The sequence below is a fragment of the Ranitomeya imitator genome, chromosome 1 (genome assembly GCF_032444005.1).
Source record: "Ranitomeya imitator isolate aRanImi1 chromosome 1, aRanImi1.pri, whole genome shotgun sequence".
Classification (NCBI taxonomy): Eukaryota; Metazoa; Chordata; class Amphibia; order Anura; family Dendrobatidae; genus Ranitomeya; species Ranitomeya imitator.
Window position 1 is genome coordinate 9,654,292 of NC_091282.1, and position 20,831 is coordinate 9,675,122.

Genomic DNA, 20,831 nt, shown 5'->3' on the forward strand with positions numbered 1-20,831 from the left:
CCGTCCTCTGCTGGCGGTGTAGTTACCACAGTGACCGTCCTCTGCTGGGCGTGTAGTTACCACGGTAACCATCCTCCTCCTACGAGGCTGATGATGAGCGGTCAGATCGGCGGAGGAGGCCGCGGTGGAGTTTTGTGGCTTTTTCTCCAGATTCCTCCTGATAAATGTTGATATTTGGCAGAATTTAGTGATTGTCGTTCTGTCGTCCCCGGTGATTTCCATCTTCTCCTTCATCATGAAGACGCCGGCAGGACGAGATCCCTCCAGCTGATCCAGTGCTCATCCCTCCTCCTCCTGAATGACCCCGAGGATGGACGAGGACAGGGATGAGACCACCAGAAGATTATTCCACTTCGCCCTGGAGATCATCTCCCTGCTGAGCGGAGAGGTAACTCCTCTACATTTCTATCAGCTTTATTGTGTTCTGTGACAAGTCCGACATCCAGAATAGAGAGAAGGATTCTTTACTATAAGAGCAGTGATTGTGTGGAGCTCTCTGCCCGGAGGAGTTGTCATGGGGATTCCCTATAAGAGCTGTAGAGGGGCCGGGATGTCTGTCCGGAGGGGAATAATATTCCCGGTTATGGCCCCAGATTACTGGAGACGGTTATTGATCCCGGGATTTCTACTGATTGTCAGATCTGGAGTCGGAAAGGAATCTTCTCCCTAAGTGTCTCTCTCCATACACAGGATTACACAATAGTGAGGAAGACACCGGGGGGCGGTGTGACTCCCATCATCCATCTCCAGGAGTCAGGAGGGCGGAGCCCGGGCCCCATCACAGAGCCTCCCCCGCACTCCCTGCTACATGAGAGGAACAAGAAGATCCTGGAGCTCAGCAACAAGATGATTGAGCTGCTGAGCGGAGAGGTGACTGCTGGGAGATTATACAGGACTGGAGGATTCTGGGTGATGAGCGGAGAGGTGACTGCTGGGACATTATACAGGACTGGAGGATTCTGGGTGATGAGCGGAGAGGTGACTGCTGGGAGATTATACAGGACTGGAGGATTCTGGGTGATGAGCGGAGAGGTGACTGCTGGGACATTATACAGGACTGGAGGATTCTGGGTGATGAGCGGAGAGGTGACTGCTGGGACATTATACAGCACTGGAGGATTCTGGGTGATGAGCGGAGAGGTGACTGCTGGGACATTATACACAGCACTGGAGGATTCTGGGTGATGAGCGGAGGGGTGACTGCTGGGACATTATACAGCACTGGAGGATTCTGGGTGATGAGCGGAGAGGTGACTGCTGGGACATTATACAGCACTGGAGGATTCTGGGTGGTGAGCGGAGAGGTGACTGCTGGGACATTATACAGCACTGGAGGATTCTGGGTGATGAGCGGAGAGGTGACTGCTGGGACATTATACAGCACTGGAGGATTCTGGGTGATGAGCGGAGAGGTGACTGCTGGGACATTATACAGCACTGGAGGATTCTGGGTGATGACCGGAGAGGTGACTGCTGGGACATTATACAGCACTGGAGGATTCTGGGTGATGACCGGAGAGGTGACTGCTGGGACATTATACAGCACTGGAGGATTCTGGGTGATGAGCGGAGAGGTGACTGCTGGGACATTATACAGCACTGGAGGATTCTGGGTGATGAGCGGAGAGGTGACTGCTGGGACATTATACACAGCACTGGAGGATTCTGGGTGATGAGCGGAGAGGTGACTGCTGGGACATTATACAGCACTGGAGGATTCTGGGTGATGAGCGGAGAGGTGACTGCTGGGACATTATACAGCACTGGAGGATTCTGGGTGATGAGCGGAGAGGTGACTGCTGGGACATTATACAGCACTGGAGGATTCTGGGTGATGAGCGGAGAGGTGACTGCTGGGACATTATACAGCACTGGAGGATTCTGGGTGATGACCGGAGAGGTGACTGCTGGGACATTATACAGCACTGGAGGATTCTGGGTGATGACCGGAGAGGTGACTGCTGGGACATTATACAGCACTGGAGGATTCTGGGTGGTGAGCGGAGAGGTGACTGCTGGGACATTATACAGCACTGGAGGATTCTGGGTGATGAGCGGAGAGGTGACTGCTGGGACATTATACAGCACTGGAGGATTCTGGGTGATGAGCGGAGAGGTGACTGCTGGGACATTATACAGCACTGGAGGATTCTGGGTGATGAGCGGAGAGGTGACTGCTGGGACATTATACAGCACTGGAGGATTCTGGGTGATGAGCGGAGAGGTGACTGCTGGGAGATTATACAGCACTGGAGGATTCTGGGTGATGAGCGGAGAGGTGACTGCTTGGGACATTATACAACACTGGAGGATTCTGGGTGATGAGCGGAGAGGTGACTGCTGGGACATTATACAGCACTGGAGGATTCTGGGTGATGACCGGAGAGGTGACTGCTGGGACATTATACAGCACTGGAGGATTCTGGGTGATGAGCGGAGAGGTGACTGCTGGGACATTATACAGCACTGGAGGATTCTGGGTGATGAGCGGAGAGGTGACTGCTGGGACATTATACACAGCACTGGAGGATTCTGGGTGATGAGCGGAGAGGTGACTGCTGGGACATTATACAGCACTGGAGGATTCTGGGTGATGAGCGGAGAGGTGACTGCTGGGACATTATACAGCACTGGAGGATTCTGGGTGATGAGCGGAGAGGTGACTGCTGGGACATTATACAGCACTGGAGGATTCTGGGTGATGAGCGGAGAGGTGACTGCTGGGACATTATACAGCACTGGAGGATTCTGGGTGATGACGGTGTGGCTGTTGTCAGGTTCCTATAAGGTGTCAGGACGTCGCTGTCTATCTCTCCATGGAGGAGTGGGAGTATCTAGAAGGACACCAGGATCGGTACCAGGATGTGATGATGGAGGAGCTCCGGCCTCTTACACCACGAGGTGAGAGTCTCCTTGTTGGCTCCGGTGGATGTGATGACGTCTCCCCGGCGTCGTCCTATAATAGATGAGTTTTCTCCAGATTTGCTCCGGTTTTCTCTACATTTTCTCCGTCTGACAACAGCTTTCATTTCCTGATTATTTCCTTCTGATCTGTGAGTCGCGGTTTTTCAGCTGTTGTTTCGTCTTCATCAGTCTTGAGTCTTCGTCCTCGGCGGCTTCTTTCAGAATCTTTCTCCTTCCTTAGAACCTCGGTCACATTTTCTCTGCAGATGTCCCGTCCTTCTGTCCATTCTCTCCTGTGAGTTCTTTCCCTAAGTCTGTCGTGGATTGTTACTCAGCAGAATCGGGGTTAATTTCCAGCTGATTTTCCCCCTAATCCGCTGTCGCTCGTCCGTCCCTCAGAATCGGTGCAGGCTCAATGTCGTCATCAGTTGTGGTCGGTGTCCGGCTCCTCCCTCTTGGCTGACACTTGTCTCCTTCCTTGGTCTTCTCCTTCATTCTCTCTCTTCTTCTTTGTGACAAATCACTTTCTCCGTTCTGCGCACAAAGTCCTGGATAAATATCGGCACCGGACCGTCCCTCAGACCTGGAAACACGAGTCTCTGTCCTGACATAAAGTCCCATAGTGGGACAAAGTGAAAAAAAAATAATCAAAAGTAAAACTTTTTTAAATATGTGTAAAAATATTTTAAGAAAAGATCAAAAATAATGGAAAAATCAAAAGATATTGTATCTATAAATATTTGTATGAAAAAAATCTAAACAATAAAAGTACACATTTGGTATCGCTGCGTCCGCAACAAACCGACCTATAAAACTGTCCCACTAGTTAACCCCTTTAGTGAACATCATAAAAAAAAAAACAAGGCAAAAAACAACGCTTTATCATCATACCGCCGAACAAAAAGTGGAATAAAACGCGATCAAAAAGACAGATATAAATAACCATGGTACCGCTGAAAGCGTCATCTTTTCCCGCAAAGAACAAGCTGCGATACAGCATCATCAGCGAAAAAATAAAAAAGTTACAGTGCACAGTATAAAGCAATGCAAAAATAATTATTTTTTCTATAAAATAGTTTTTATTGTATAAAAGTGCCAAAATATAAAAAAAATGATATAAATGAGGTGTCGCTGTAATCGTACTGACCCAAATAATAAAACTGCTTTATCCATTTTACCAAACGCGGAACGGTATAAACGCCGCCCCCCCCCCCCCCCCCCCAAAAGAAATTCATGAATAGCTCGTTTTTGGTCATTCTGCCTCAGAAAAATCAGAATAAAAAGCGATCAAAAAATGTCACGTGCCCGAAAATGTTACCAATAAAAACGTCAACTCGTCCCGCAAAAAACAAGACCTCACATGACTCTGTGGACCAAAATATGGAAAAATTATAGCTCTCAAAATGTGGAGACGCAAAAAATATTCTTTGCAATAAAAGCGTCTTTCAGTGTGTGACGGCTGCCAATCATAAAAATCCACAAAAAAACCCGCTATAAAAGTAAATCAAACCCCCCTTCATTACCCCCTTAGTTAGGGAAAAATTAAAAAATTAAAAAAATGTATTTATTTCCATTTTCCCATCAGGGTTAGGGCTAGGGTTAGGGCTAGGGTTGGGGCTACAGTTAGGGTTGGGGCTAAAATTACGGTTAGGGTTTGGATTACATTTACAGTTGGGAATAGGGTTGGGATTAGGGTTAGGGGTGTGTCTGGGTTAGAGGTGTGGTTAGGGTTACCGTTGGGATTAGGGTTAGGGGTGTGTTTGGATTAGGGTTTCAGTTATAATTGGGGGGTTTCCACTGTTTAGGCACATCAGGGGCTCTCCAAACGCGACATGGCGTCCGATCTCAACTCCAGCCAATTCTGCGTTGAAAAAGTAAAACAGTGCTCCTTCACTTCCAAGCTCTCCTGTGTGCCCAAACAGGGGTTTATCCCAACATATGGGGTATCAGAGTACTCAAGACACATTGGACAACAACTTTTGGGGTCCAATTTCTCCTGTTACCCTTGGGAAAATACAAAACTGGGGGCTAAAAAATAATTTTTGTGGCAAAAAAAATAATTTTTATTTTCACGGCTCTGCATTATAAACTGTAGTGAAACACTTGGGGGTTCAAAGCTCTTGCAACACATCTAGATAAGTTCCTTAGGGGGTCTACTTTCCAAAATGGTGTCACTTATGGGGGGTTTCAATGTTTAGGCACATCAGTGGCTCTCCAAACGCAACATGGCGTCCCATCTCAATTCCTGTCAATTTTGCATTGAAAAGTCAAATGGCGCTCCTTCCCGTCCGAGCTCTCCCATGCGCCCAAACAGTGGTTTACCCCCACATATGGGGTATCAGCTTACTCAGGACAAATTGCACAACAACTTTTGGGGTCCAATTTCTTCTCTTACCCTTGGGAAAATAAAAAATTGGGGGCGAAAAGATAATTTTTGTGAAAAAATATGATTTTTTATTTTTACGGCTCTGCATTATAAACTTCTGTGAAGCACTTGGTGGCTCATAGTGCTCACCACAAATCTAGATAAGTTCCTTAGGGGGTCTACTTTCCAAAATGGTGTCACTTGGGGGTTTCAATGTTTAGGCACATCAGGGGCTCTCCAAACACAACATGGCGTCCCATCTCAATTCCTGTCAATTTTGCATTGAAAAGTCAAATGGCGCGCCTTCCCTTCCGAGCTCTGCCATGCGCCCAAACAGTGGTTTACCCCCACATATGGGATATCGGCGTATTCAGGACAAATTTTGGGGTCCATTTTCTCCTGTTACCCTTGGTAAAATAAAACAAATTGGAGCTGAAGTAAATTTTGTGTGAAAAAAAGTTAAATGTTCATTTTTATTTAAACATTCCAAAAATTCCTGTGAAACACCTGAAGGGTTAATAAACTTCTTGAATGTGGTTTTGAGCACCTTGAGGGGTGCAGTTTTTAGAATGGTGTCACACTTGGGTATTTTCTATCATATAGACCCCACAAAATGACTTCAAATGAGATGTGGTCCCTAAAAAAAATAAAAATAAATGGTGTTGTAAAAATGAGAAATTGCTGGTCAACTTTTAACCCTTAACTCCCTAAGAAAAAAAAATTTGGTTCCAAAATTGTGCTGATGTAAAGTAGACATGTGGGAAATGTTACTTATTAAGTATTTTGTGTGACATATCTCTGTGATTTAATTGCATAAAATTCAAAGTTGGAAAATTGCGAAATTTTCAAAATTGTCGCCAAATTTTGTTTTTTCTTCACAAATAAACGCAGGTAATATCATAGAAATTTTACCACTATCATGAAGCCCAATATGTCACGAGAAAACAGTGTCAGAATCACTGGGATCCGTGAAAGCGTTCCAGAGTTATTTCCTCATAAAGGGACAGTGGTCAGAATTGTAAAAATTGGCCCGGTCATTAACGTGCAAACCGCCCTTGGGGGCAAAGGGGTTAATTAGAATCACCTAGAAAACTAATTATCACATGCTTAAGATTGATTTCAGTGATCCATTGAGCCCTGAGACACAATACCATCCACTAGTTGATTTAAAAAAAAAAAAAAAACAAATCTTTATGACACTTAAATCCAATTTGCATAATAATTTGCAACATGGTGTACATCGCACAAGTAATCAGATGTTTGCAGCTTCCAGTCACATAAAGGGAACTATTATATCAAGTAGAAGAAAAATGTTTTTAAAAATTTGAAAAAAATAAAACACATGTTCAAATCACCCCCTGTCACGTCCTCCTGGGAGATCTGGGGTTTGAATATCACTATGTAGTATTAAGCGCAAATCTTCCATTTAGCCTGTGTTTATGTCCCATAGTAAATGGATTTGGTTTCATAATAATAATAAAAATAATAATTTTATTTATATAGCGCCAACATATTCCGCAGCGCTTTACAAATTATAGAGGGGACTTGTACAGACAATAGACATTACAGCATAACAGAAATACAGTTCAAAACAGATACCAGGAGGAATGAGGGCCCTGCTGCTCGCAAGCTACAATCTATGAGGAAAAGGGGAGACACGAGAGGTGGATGGTAACAATTGCTTTAGTTATTCGGACCGGCCATAGTGTAAGGCTCGGGTGTTCATGTAAAGCTGCATGAACCAGTTATCAGCCTAAGTATGTAGCAGTACAGACACAGAGGGCTATTAACTGCATAAAGTGTATGAGAACATCATGTGAGGAACCTGATTATGTTTTTTTGGTTTTTTTTAAATAGGCCACACAGGGATCGTTAGGTTAATGCATTGAGGCGGTAGGCCAATCTGAACAAATTAGTTTTTAGGGCACGCTTAAAACTGTGGGGTTTGGGGATTAATCGTATTAACCTAGGTAGTGCATTCCAAAGAATCGGCGCAGCACGTGTAAAGTCTTGGAGACGGGAGTGGGAGGTTCTTATAATTGAGGATGCTAACCTGAGGTCATTAGCGGAGCGGAGGGCACGGGTAGGGTGGTAGACTGAGACCAGAGAGGAGATGTAGGGTGGTGCTGAGCCATGGAGTGCTTTGTGGATGAGGGTAATAGTTTTGTACTGGATTCTGGAGTGGATGGGTAACCAGTGTAATGACTGGCACAGGGTAGAGGCATCGGTGTAACGGTTGGTGAGGAATATGATCCTGGCTGCAGCATTCAGGACAGATTGGAGCGGGGAGAGTTTGGTAAGAGGGAGGCCGATTAGTAGAGAGTTACAATAGTCCAGACGAGAATGAATAAGTGAAACAGTCAGAGTTTTTGCAGAGTCGAAAGTAAGAAAAGGGCGAATTCTAGAAATGTTTTTGAGATGCAGATAAGAAGAGCGAGCCAGTGATCGGATGTGGGGGGTGAATGAAAGGTCAGAATCAAGGATGACCCCAAGGCAGCGGGCATGTTGCTTTGGAGTAATGGTGGAACCGCACACGGAGATGGCAATGTCAGGCAAAGGTAGGTTAGTAGAGGGAGAAAACACGAGGAGTTCAGTTTTTGACAGGTTCAGTTTCAGATAGAGGGAGGACATGATGTTAGAGACAGCGGAAAGACAATCAGTGGTGTTTTCTAAAAAGGTCAGTATGATATCAGGAGAAGAAGTGTATAATTGGGTGTCGTCAGCATAGAGATGGTACTGGAACCCAAATCTACTGATTGTTTGTCCAATGGGGCAGTATACAAAGAGAAGAGGAGGGGGCCAAGGACTGATCCTTCAGGAACCCCAACAGTAAGGGGAAGGTGAGAGGAGGAGGAACCAGCAAAACATACAGTGAAGGATTGGTCAGAGAGATAGGAGGAGAACCAGGAGAGAACGGTGTCCTTGAGGCCGATGGAGCGGAGCATAGTGAGGAGGAGCTGATGATCCACAGTATCGAATGCTGCGGAGAGATCCAAGAGAATTAGCATGGAGTAGTGACCATTAGATTTAGCTGTTAGTAGGTCATTAGAGACTTTAGTGAGGGCAGTTTCAGTAGAGTGTAAAGAGCGGAAACCAGATTGAAGAGGGTTGAGAAGAGATTTATCTGAGAGATAGCGGGTAAGACGGGAGTGGACCAGGCGTTCGAGGAGTTTAGAGATGAAGGGAAGATTAGAGACAGGTCTATAGTTAGCAGGACAGTTTGGTTGAGGGATGTTTTTTTAAGTAATTGATGTATGATGGCATAAATGAGGAGGGGAAAAATACCGGAAGTGAGAGAAATTTTGAATATTTTTGTTAGGTGAGAGGTGACAGCCGGGGAAAGGGACTGGAGGAGATGTGACGGAATGGGGTCACTGATGCAAGTGGTTGGGCGAGAAGATGCAAGGAGCCTGATTACTACTTCTTCTTCTGTAACTGGTTCAAAATCAGAGAGTGAACTAGATGCAGTGGAGGAGGGAGGACAGTGCATGGTATGAAGAGATTGGGAGATAATTTCCTGTCGAATGTGGTCAATTTTTTCTTTGAAGTAATTGGCCAGATAGTCAGCGCGGAGATCTGTGGTTGGGGCCTGCACTCTTGGGTTGAGTAGGGACTGGAAAGTGTCAGAGACGTTTAGGGTTATTGGACAGTGAGGTGATGAGGGTGTTGAAATAGGTTTGTTTGGAGAGGTGAAGGGCAGAGTTGTATGTTTTTAGCATGAAATTATAATGGATGAAATCTTCGGGTAGATTAGATTTTCTCCACAGACGTTCGGCGCACCTGGAGCACCGCTGTAGGAAACGTGTTTGCAGCGTGTGCCAAGGTTGTCGCTGTCTGTGCCGAGTTGTTCTATGTATAGGAGGTGTCGCTTCATCCAGTGCACTTTGCAGGGTTTCATTGTAATGCTTCAGAGCAGAATCAGGACATGAGATGGAGGAGATTGGGGCCAATGAGGACTGCAAGTTCTTCATAAGTTTCTGGGTGTTAATGGCCTGTATGTTTCTCTAAGTGTGGAAAGTGGGGGTGACCTGAGCCGGATGGCAGTTCTTGATAAAGAATGAAAGATGGCTGTGGTCAGAGAGCAGGAGAGAGGAGTTTGTGAAATCATCCACTGAGTAAAGCCGGGAGAAGACTAAGTCGAGGGAGTTACCGTCTTCATGCGTTAGAGAGTTAGTATGCTGTGAGAGGCCGAAAGAGGAGGTTAGAGATAAAAGGTGAGAAGCAGATGGGGATGTTGAAATCACCCATGATGAGGGTGGGGGTGTCACAGGAGAGAAAGTGTGGAAGCCAGGTGGCAAAATGATCCAGGAACTGATGAGAGGGGCTGGGAGGACGATACACCACCGCCACTCTCATGGAGAAGGGGATGTAGAGTCTGACAGCATGGACCTCAAAGGAAGGGAAGACAAGTGAATGTACTTGGGGGATAACTTGGAAGATACATTTGGGTGAAAGGAGCAGATCAACACCTCCACCTGCTCTGTTGTCCGATCTTGGGGTATGAGAAAAGTGTAGTCCACCATATGAAAGAGCAGCAGCGGTGGTGTCTGACTGCTGGATCCAGGTTTCAGTAAGGGCCAGGAGATTAAGAGAATTAAAAAGGAAGAGGTCATGGATGAAAGAGAGTTTATTATACACAGAGCGAGAATTCCAAATGGCACAATTGAAAAAGACAGAAGGCATGCATGGAACATTAATAAGGTTAGAGGGGTTTCTGAGTGTAGCAGTTGGGAGGTTTGACTTGCTATGACATGGGGGGCCGGGGTTGGGAGAAATGTCTCCAGCGACTAGGAGAAGGAGGATAGAAAGAGTGAGCAGGTGGTTAAGAGATTTGTGAGAGCGTCTCTTGTGTTGGATGGTGGGACTGAATGGATCTGTGCTGTTAAGCAATGTGAACAGAGCATGAGTGCTATACATAGGAGAGGGAAGGACAGAGGGGCCGATATGGATGGAGTGTAAAGAGTTTATGCAAGGGCAGTGAATGCGACAGCCAGGGTATAGAATATACAAATACATATGGTGAATATTTGTTCTGTTCCAAATGAACAGGGAATAGATATAGATTGTCTTACCTGTTTCCTGCCCTGTCTAACTGCCATGTTATAACTGCTAGTACTTAGAAAAAGTACTTTGAATAAATGTACACGAATGTACCCCTGGATTCCTTTGGTGCTGAAGAGGCTAACAACCCTTTTTATGCTAGTCAAAAACATACAACTCCATTTCATCTGCTTCTGATCTGGTCATTACCTCTACCTATAAAACATTCTATACCTTCTCTTCCTTACCAGTGAAAGATTTGCTTCTTAGCTCCTTGGAGACGTTGTGCTGAGTTGGAGATTGTTGTCACTACTGGAGATTGTTGCTGTTTTTGAGTCTATGCTTTCCTCATTGTTCTATTTCCATTTGGGTGGTACACTCCTATCCTTCCCTTTATACCTCTCTACCTTTGATGAGTGTTTGTATGGTTGTTGCTTTCTGTTACCACTGTCTCTTATGTGTTGATACACTAGCATTTCTCTCCTGGGCCTCATGGGGGAGGGAGAGGGGACAGCTTGGGGTATATCAGGAGAACAGTGAGATCGGAGGCCCAGGCCTCTCTACCTTCAAGAGTGCCCCGGGACAGGGACAGTTGTTATGAACTGGTGGTTTAGGAGCAACATGGGACGAGCTCTGAAGGAGGTGGTACCTGTACTGACCGCAGTTCCTAAGCTCAACACAACACTAGAAGTAGCCGTGGGATGTTCCTGTCACTCCCTAGACACCTCGTCACAGCCTGAGAACTAACTACCCCTAAAGATAGAAACAGGAAAGCTATCTTGCCTCAGAGAAAATCCCCAAAGAATAGATAGCCCCCCACAAATAATGACTGTGAGTGGAGAGGGAAAAGACATACGTAGAATGAAACCAGGATGTAGCAAAGGAGGCCAGTCTAGATAGATAGATAGGACAGGACGGAATACTGTGCGGTCAGTATTAAAAAACTAGAAAAATCCACACAGAGTTTACAAAAATCTCCACACCTGACTAAAGGTGTGGAGGGTAAATCTGCTTCCCAGAACTTCCAGCTTAACTGAATAAATCCATACCGACAAGCTGGACAAAAACATAGAATGTACAGAACAATTAAGTCCACAACACGTGGACAGAAAAGAGCAAAGCAAGGACTTATCTTTGCTGAACTGGTCAGGATATCAGGGAAATCCAAGCAGAGATGTGAATCCAACCAGGAACCATTGATAAGTGGCACAAGCTGAAGGAAAGAGCCAGGCATAAAAGCCGAGCAGAAAGACAATCAGGGGAAGCAGCTGCAGACTGCTAAATCCAAGGAGCAGCCATTCCACTTAAAACCACCGGAGGGAGCCCAAGAGCAGAACTCACAAAAGTTCCACTTAGAACCACCGGAGGGAGCCCAAGAGCGGAATTCACAACAGACAGTTTCCTTACCGAATGACTGTCATAGTGTGACCCATTAAAAATTAAACAATTAAAAATATATAAATAATAAGCATTTGCTATCGCTGCATATTTAAAAGTCCAGTCAATCAAGATAGAAAGTAAATTAAGCCGATCGGTAAACGGCGTAATAAGAAAAAAAATGAAATTGCAGAATTATAGATTTCTGGCCGCCGCAACATTGCAAGAAAATACAATAAGAGGTGAACAAAACATTGTATCTACCCCACAATGGCATCATTAAAATTGTCAGCTCAGGGCACAAAACATAATCCCTCACCCACCCCAGATCCCAAAAAGTGAAACTGTTACAGTTCTTGGGAAATGGCGACCCAAGAAAGAGATTTTATTTTTTTTCAATGTATTTGTAATTTTTTTCACCACTTAAATAAGAAAAAGCCTATTGATGTTTGGTGTCTGTTACTTGTACTGACCTGGAGAATCATAGTGCCAGGTCCGTTTTACTGTATAGTGAACATGATGAATAAAAATTACCCCAAAGATTTTAATTTCATTTTTTTTTTTTTGCAATTTCAACGCACTTAGAATCGTCTTCCTACTTTCCAGTGAATCGCATGATAAAATGAATGGCGCCAACCAAAAATACAACTCGTCCCGCAAAAAAAGAAGCCCTCATACTGCTATGGGGAAGGAAAAATAAAAAGTTATGGCTCTTGCAATACAGTGAAGAAAAAATATAAAATTGCCATGGCGTGAAGGGGTTAAAGGGCATAGAATTTAACAGTTTTTGAAAATTCCAAAATTGTCAGTTTTTTTTTTTTCATAAATAAACACAAATCACATTAACCTAAATTTACCAGTAACGTAAAGTACAAAGTGTGACGAATAAAACAATCTCAGAAACACCGGGATTTATAGAAGCTCCAGAGTTATTACCTCATAAAGTGACGCTGGTCAGAATTGTAAAATTTACCTGGTTGGGAAGGTGAAAACAGACCGGGTTTGAAGGGGTTAATGGAATGTTTGTTCAGTAGAATATGTATTATGGGACTTTTCTGTGGAATCTGATTAGACAATCTCTCCTCGCTCCCTGTGTTCATCAGTAAGCGCCCATGACCCCGGTGCCTGCTCTCTAGTTGTCCTTTCTATACATTGATCGGCACTAACCGCTGTGTACCGGGGGCTCCTCACACCACGCTGAACGTAGAACTACCGGTTGTGAGAGACGTGTCATATATAGACAGATACACGGCAGGTGATATATTCAGTCTGTGTCTCCACAGATGGATCCAGGAGGAGGAATCCACCAGAGAGATGTCCCCGTCCTCTGTATCCCCAGGACTGTCCGGAGGAGAATCACAACATCCCGGAGGACCATCAGGTAGATGACACTGAAGCCCCCACAACATCTGACCATGAAGTGATGGGACCTGAGCTCATCTTACATTTTACTTTTTAGGGTGAAGATCTGGTTGATATTAAGGTTGAGGTTATACATGGAGCACAAGAGGCGATCACAATATGGGCCGATCAGCAGGGTGAGGAGGGGAGACTGTCATGTCTGCTCTGTGGTCACCTACTACTACTCCCATCATCTCATCATCACATCACACAATCTATTCCATCACTGTGTCTCCTACAGCTGGATCCAGGAGGAGAAATCCACCAGAGAGATGTCCCCGTCCTCTGTGTCCCCAGGACTGTCCGGAGGAAAATCACAACATCCCGGAGGATCATCAGGTAGACGGTGCTGAGCCCTGTACCGGATCTGTATATGGGGGGACATTTCTGATCGAGGTCATAGAGGTCACAGATTTTGGTGGTTTCTTGTATTGTGCTGATTGTTACATCTGATATATCAGGAGGAAGATCCGACTAAGAATAAAGTGAAGGAAGAGACAGAAGAAGAAGTGATGACGAGGGGGGATCAGCCGTGTGTGAGTGACAGGAAGGAGGAGGTTCCGGGAGATGTTTCCACAGGTATGTAATAATGACCGGCACGTGATGATGATAATGACTGGTGTGTAGCCAAACAAAATTAGTAGCGTAATTAACTTCAGGCACGTGAAAATGGAGAAGACGAAACTAATCAATTTTATATTTTACTCCAAAAAGGTAGGCAGTGTTTACAAAAGGTATATAAAGATTTTGCAATATGAGACAATTAAGGTATGTACAAGCAATTACAAAAAAAACAGGGATTAAAGAAGATAAACACTCACATGTTGCTTGGATCAGTCCTGGCAAACCATGCTGGTGGGAGGAGCCAGACATCCCAATGCATCAGATGGTCTTTGTGCAACAGCTTCTCAGGTAAGACTGAAGGATGGGCTGAGTGCAGTAACTTAAACTTCTGGGCTTGTGACATCACTAAAGGGGCTGGTTTACCTGCACCCTCCCCATTTGCCCGGGTGCACATTTTGGTAAGAAAACTTATAATACTCATAAATGTGCTTGAGAACTTAGCAGAATAACGGCACACCCATCACTCATCTTATATTGAAATTAGCTTTCTACTGAGTCTTAACTCGGGTTAGCTATTCCACTTTGTTTTGGAGAAATCCATTTCTCGAGTTCTCTTGGTGCTAGAATTTAGCAAAAGGCGCTGTAGCGAAGCTCTATCAAAGCACATTCCAAATATGTATCTGGCATATTTCTATCATACACTGTCGTCGCATTATGGCTTCTTTAATATCTCCCCCCCCCCCCCCCCCCCCCCCATACAGCAAGCACATGGATTTCAGACAGAGAAACTTGTACACACTCCTGGCTAATTAACATTCCTACGGGAGGAAGGAAGGAGTGAGGAGAGGGTGTAGGGTTACAGGCAAGCCAGGGAAGGTTCCAGATGATGTGTCTAGGACCACGGTCACCTGAGCAAAAATCCCTCAGACCATGGAATTTTACATTATTGTGACACTCCCCTTCAGTGATGTTGGAAAGGGAGGCTATGGGGTTTGGGCATTGGTCTGGTATACAAAGGGGTTGTGGTGGCTGAACAATGAAGATTTGCCTTGTTTGGTTGATCTTATTTTTAAAGTGTGGCAAAGTCCTCAGCAGAGATGAGGGAGGTTGGAGGGGGCAGTGGGGGCGGAGGAGGGAGTTAAAGGTTTTGAATAACTGGGGTTGAAAGATAGGGAAGATATGAGGGTTGTGAAGTAGACCTGTTTAGCAGAGGTGAGAGCTGATTTGAAAGCGAGTGTTGCCTATTTGAATGCAGTGAAGTCGTCTTGTGAATTTGTTTTCTTCCAACGCCGCTCTGCAACCCTGGACACTTGTCAGAGCTTTTTAGTGATGTTATTTTGGCAGAGTTGTCTATTGATACGTCGCATTCTGCCATGAATGAGGGGAGTGACCACGTCAGTAGCTGATGCAAGAGTGGCATTGTGGAAAATAGTGGCACTGTCTGTGTCGTGGAGTGAGGATATGGATGCCAGTGGTAGGATAGAGTCAGAGAGTGTGTGCGTGTCTAGGTGTGCAAGGTTTTTGCGGGGGTGCACTGTTATGACCTGGTGGTCAGGACAATAATGGACCTGGTGGTTAAGAGCACACGGAATGACCTGATAGTTACTGATAATAAGGACGAGCTCTGGGACGTGGGAACTCTGCTGACCGCAATCCCTAAACCTATCAAACACACTAGAAATAGCCGTGGATTGCGCCTAACGCTCCCTATGCAACTCGGCACAGCCTAAGAAACTAGCTAGCCCTGAAGATAGAAAAATAAAGCCTACCTTGCCTCAGACAAATTCCCCAAAGGAAAAGGCAGCCCCCCATATATAACGACTGTGAGTAAAGATGAAAATACAAACACAGAGATGAAATAGATTTAGCAAAGTGAGGCCCGACTTACTGAACAGACCGAGGATAGGAAAGGTTACTTTGCGGTCAGCACAAAAACCTACAAAAAGACCACGCAGAGGGCGCAAAAAGACCCTCCGCACCGACTCACGGTGCGGAGGCGCTCCCTCTGCGTCCCAGAGCTTCCAGCAAGCAAGACAACAAATTAAATAGCAAGCTGGACAGAAAAATAGCAAACCAAAGAAATACAAGCTGGAACTTAGCTTCTGATGAGAAGACAGGTCACAAGAACGATCCAGGAGCGAACAGACCAATACTGGAACATTGACAGGTGGCATGGAGCAAAGATCTAAGTGGAGTTAAATAGAGCAGCAGCTAACGAATTAACCTCGTCACCTGTGAAACTCAGAAACACCCACCAGAGGAAGTCCATGGACAGAACCAGCTGAAGTACCATTCATGACCACAGGAGGGAGCCCGACAACCGAATTCACAACAGTACCCCCCCCCCCTTGAGGAGGGGTCACCGAACCCTCACCAGAGCCCCCAGCACGACCAGGATGAGCCAAATGAAAGGCACGAACCAGATCGGCAGCATGAACATCAGAGGCAAAAACCCAGGAATTATCTTCCTGACCATAACCCTTCCACTTGACCAGGTACTGGAGTTCCGTCTCGAAATACGAGAATCCAAAATCTTCTCCACCACATACTCCAACTCCCCCTCAACCAACACCGGGGCAGGAGGATCAACGGATGGAACCACAGGCGCCACATATCTCCGCAATAACGACCTATGGAACACATTATGGATGGCAAAAGAAGCAGGAAGGGCCAAACGAAATGACAACCAAACCAAATCCCCAACACGAAGTCGGGGACCCACACAGCGCCGGCAGTTAGCGAAACGTCGAGCCTTCTCCTGGGACAATGTCAAATTGTCCACCACATGAGTCCAAATCTGCTGCAACCTATCCACCACAGTATCTACACCAGGACAGTCTGAAGACTCAACCTGCCCTGAAGATAAACGAGGATGGAAACCAGAATTGCAGAAAAACGTCGAAACCAAAGTAGCCGAGCTGGCCCGATTATTAAGGGCGAACTCCGCCAACGGCAAAAAGGACACCCAATCATCCTGATCAGCAGAAACAAAGCATCTCAGATATGTTTCCAAAGTTTGATTAGTTCGTTCGGTTTGGCCATTTGTCTGAAGATGGAAAGCCGAGGAAAAAGACAAAACAATGCCCATCCTAGCACAAAAGGATCGCCAAAACCTTGAAACAAACTGGGAACCTCTGTCAGAAACGATGTTCTCCGGGATACCATGCAAACGAACCACATGCTGGAAAAATAATGGCACCAAATCAGAGGAGGAAGGCAATTTAGACAAAGGTACCAAATGGACCATCTTAGAAAAGCGATCACAAACCACCCAAATGACCGACATCTTTTGAGAGACGGGGAGATCCGAAATAAAATCCATAGAAATATGCGTCCAGGGCCTCTTCGGGACCGGCAAGGGCAAAAGCAACCCACTGGCACGAGAACAGCAGGGCTTAGCCCGAGCACAAGTCCCACAGGACTGCACAAAAGAACGCACATCCCGTGACAAAGACGGCCACCAGAAGGATCTAGCCACCAAATCTCTGGTACCAAAGATTCCAGGATGCCCAGCCAACACTGAACAATGAATCTCAGAGATAACTCTACTAGTCCATCTATCAGGGACAAACAGTTTTTCCACTGGGCAACGGTCAGGTCTATCAGCCTGAAATTTTTGCAGCACCCGCCGCAAATCAGGGGGACATGGCAGACAAAATTACCCCCTCTTTGAGAATACCCGCCGGCTCAGGAACACCCGGAGAGTCAGGCACAAAACTCCTTGACAGGGCATCAGCCTTCACATTCTTAGAGCCCGGAAGGTACGAAACCACAAAATCAAAACGGGAGAAAAATAACGACCATCGAGCCTGTCTCGGATTCAACCGTTTGGCAGACTCAAGATAAGTCAAATTCTTGTGATCTGTCAAGACCACCACGCTAAGCTTGGCTCCTTCCAGCCAATGACGCCACTCCTCGAATGCCCACTTCATGGCCAACAATTCACGATTACCAACATCATAGTTACGCTCAGCAGGCGAAAACTTTCTAGAAAAGAAAGCACATGGCTTCATCACCGAGCCATCAGAACTTCTCTGCGACAAAACAGCCCCTGCTCCAATCTCAGAAGCATCAACCTCAACCTGAAACGGAAGCGAAACATCTGGCTGGCACAACACAGGGGCAGAAGAAAAACGACGCTTCAACTCCTGAAAAGCCTCTACAGCCGCAGAAGACCAATTAACCACATCAGCACCCTTCTTGGTCAAATCAGTCAACGGTTTAGCAACAGTAGAAAAATTAGCGATGAAGCGCCGATAAAAATTAGCAAAGCCCAGGAACTTTTGCAGGATCTTCACAGATGTCGGCTGAGTCCAATCGTAAATGGCCTTGACTTTAACAGGGTCCATCTCGATAGTAGAAGGGGAAAAAATGAACCCCAAAAATGAAACCTTCTGAACTCCAAAGAGACACTTTGACCCCTTCACAAACAAGGAATTCGCACGAAGGACCTGGAACACCATTCTGACCTGCTTCACATGAGACTCCCAATCATCCGAAAAGACCAAAATATCATCCAAATACACAATCAGGAATTTATCCAGGTACTCTCGGAAGATGTCATGCATAAAGGACTGAAATACTGATGGAGCATTGGAAAGCCCGAATGGCATAACCAGGTACTCAAAATGGCCCTCGGGCGTATTAAATGCTGTTTTCCATTCATCGCCTTGTTTAATACGCACAAGATTATACGCCCCTCGAAGAGCTATCTTGGTGAACCAACTAGCCCCTTTAATACGAGCAAACAAATCAGACAGCAACGGCAAAGGATACTGAAATTTGACAGTAATTTTATTAAGAAGGCGGTAATCAATACAAGGTCTCAAAGAACCATCCTTCTTGGCCACAAAAAAAGAACCCTGCTCCTAACGGTGATGACGACGGGCGAATATGGCCTTTCTCCAAGGATTCCTTTATAGAACTCCGCATAGCGGCGTGTTCTGGCACAGATAAATTGAACAATCGACCCTTAGGAAACTTACTACCAGGAATCAAATTAATAGCACAATCGCAATCCCTATGAGGAGGTAGGGCACTGGCTTTGGGCTCATCAAATACATCCCGGTAATCTGACAAAAACTCTGGAACTTCAGAAGGAGTGGAAGACGAAATAGACAAAAATGGAACATCACCATGTACCCCCTGGCAACCCCAGCTGGACACAGACATAGATTTCCAGTCCAATACTGGATTATGAACCTGTAGCCATGGCAACCCCAAAACGACCACATCATGCAGATTATGCAACACCAGAAAGCGGATATCCTCCTGATGTGCAGGAGCCATGCACATGGTCAATTGGGTCCAATACTGAGGCTTATTCTTGGCCAAAGGCGTAGCATCAATTCCTCTCAATGGAATAGGATACTGCAAGGGCTCCAAGAAATAAACACAGCGCCTAGCATACTCCAAGTCCATCAAATTCAGGGCAGCGCCTGAATCCACAAATGCCATAACAGAATAGGATGACAAAGAGCAAATCAGAGTAACAGACAATCGAAATTTAGACTGTACTGTACCAATGGTGGCAGACCTAGCGAACCGCTTAGTGCGCTTAGGACAATCGGAGATAGCATGATTGGAATCACCACAGTAAAAACATAGCCCATTCCGACGTCTGTGTTCTTGCCGTTCAGCTCTGGTCAAAGTCCTATCACATTGCATAGGCTCAGGCCCATGCTCAGATAGTACCGCCAAGTGGTGCACAGCTTTACGCTCACGCAAGCGTCGATCGATCTGAATGGCCAAGGACATAGACTCATTCAGACCAGCAGGCATGGGAAACCCCACCATGACATCCTTAAGGGCTTCAGAGAGACCCTTTCTGAAGATTGCTGCCAGGGCACATTCATTCCACTGAGTGAGCACAGACCACTTTCTAAACTTCTGACAATATATCTCCGCTTCATCCTGACCCTGACACAGAGCCAGCAAGATTTTCTCTGCCTGATCCACTGAATTAGGTTCGTCATAAAGCAATCCAAGCGCCAGGAAAAACGCATCAACATCACGCAATGCCGGATCTCCTGGCGCAAGGGAAAATGCCCAGTCTTGAGGGTCACCACGTAACAAAGAAATAATGATCTTTACTTGTTGATCAGGGTCACCTGAGGAGCGAGGTTTCAAGGCAAGAAACAATTTACAATTATTTTTTAAATTCAAGAACTTAGATCTATCACCAAAAAACAAATCAGGAATTGGAATCCTAGGCTCTGACATCAGATTCTAAACCACAAAATCTTGAATGTTTTGTATCCTTGTAGTGAGATTATCCATCCAAGAGGACAGACCTTGAATGTCCATGTTTACACCAGTGTCCTGAACCACCCAGAGGTAAAGGGGAAAATAGAGACAAAACACACTGCAAAGAAAAAAAAATGGTCTCAGAACTTCTCTTATCCCTCTATTGAGATGCATTAGTACTTTGGGCCACCTGTACTGTTGTGACCTGGTGGTTAAGAGCACACGGAATGACCTGATAGTTACTGATAATAAGGACGAGCTCTGGGACGTGGGAACTCTGCTGACCGCAATCCCTAATCCTATCAAACACACTAGAAATAGCCGTGGATTGCGCCTAACACTCCCTATGCAACTCGGCACAGCCTAAGAAACTAGCTAGCCCTGAAGATAGAAAAATAAAGCCTACCTTGTCTCAGAGAAATTCCCCAAAGGAAAAGGCAGCCCCCCACATATAATGACTGTGAGTAAAGATGAAAATACAAACACAGAGATGAAATAGATTTAGCAAAGTGAGGCCCGACTTACTGAACAGACTGAGGATAGGAAAGGTTACTTTGCGGTCAGTACAAAAACCTACAAAAAGACCACGCAGAGGGCGCAAAAAGACCCTCCGCACCGACTCACGGTGCGGAGGCGCTCCCTCTGCGTCCCAGAGCTTCCATCAAGCAAGACAACAAATTAAATAGAAAGCTGGACAGAAAAATAGCAAACCAAAGAAGTACAAGCTGGAACTTAGCTTCTGATGGGAAGACAGGTCACAATAGCGATCCAGGAGTGAACTAGACCAATACTGGAACATTGACAGGTGGCATGGAGCAAAGATCTAAGTGGAGTTAAATAGAGAAGCAGCTAACGAATTAACCTCGTCACCTGTCAAACTCAGAAACACCCACCAGAGGAAGTCCATGGACAGAACCAGCCGAAGTACCATTCA

At 45.5% G+C, this 20,831-nt stretch overlaps 1 protein-coding gene across 1 annotated transcript in view; it reads left to right on the top strand.

Moving 5' to 3' along the window:
* The window catches only part of LOC138657966 (uncharacterized), an 81,515-nt gene that overhangs the window by 47,925 nt on the left and 12,759 nt on the right, over positions 1-20,831 (top strand). Inside the window, 6 exon segments of the mRNA XM_069745551.1 lie at positions 697-870; positions 2,778-2,901; positions 12,970-13,067; positions 13,146-13,224; positions 13,329-13,426; positions 13,549-13,666. Coding sequence (XP_069601652.1) covers positions 697-870; positions 2,778-2,901; positions 12,970-13,067; positions 13,146-13,224; positions 13,329-13,426; positions 13,549-13,666 — 691 coding nt within the window.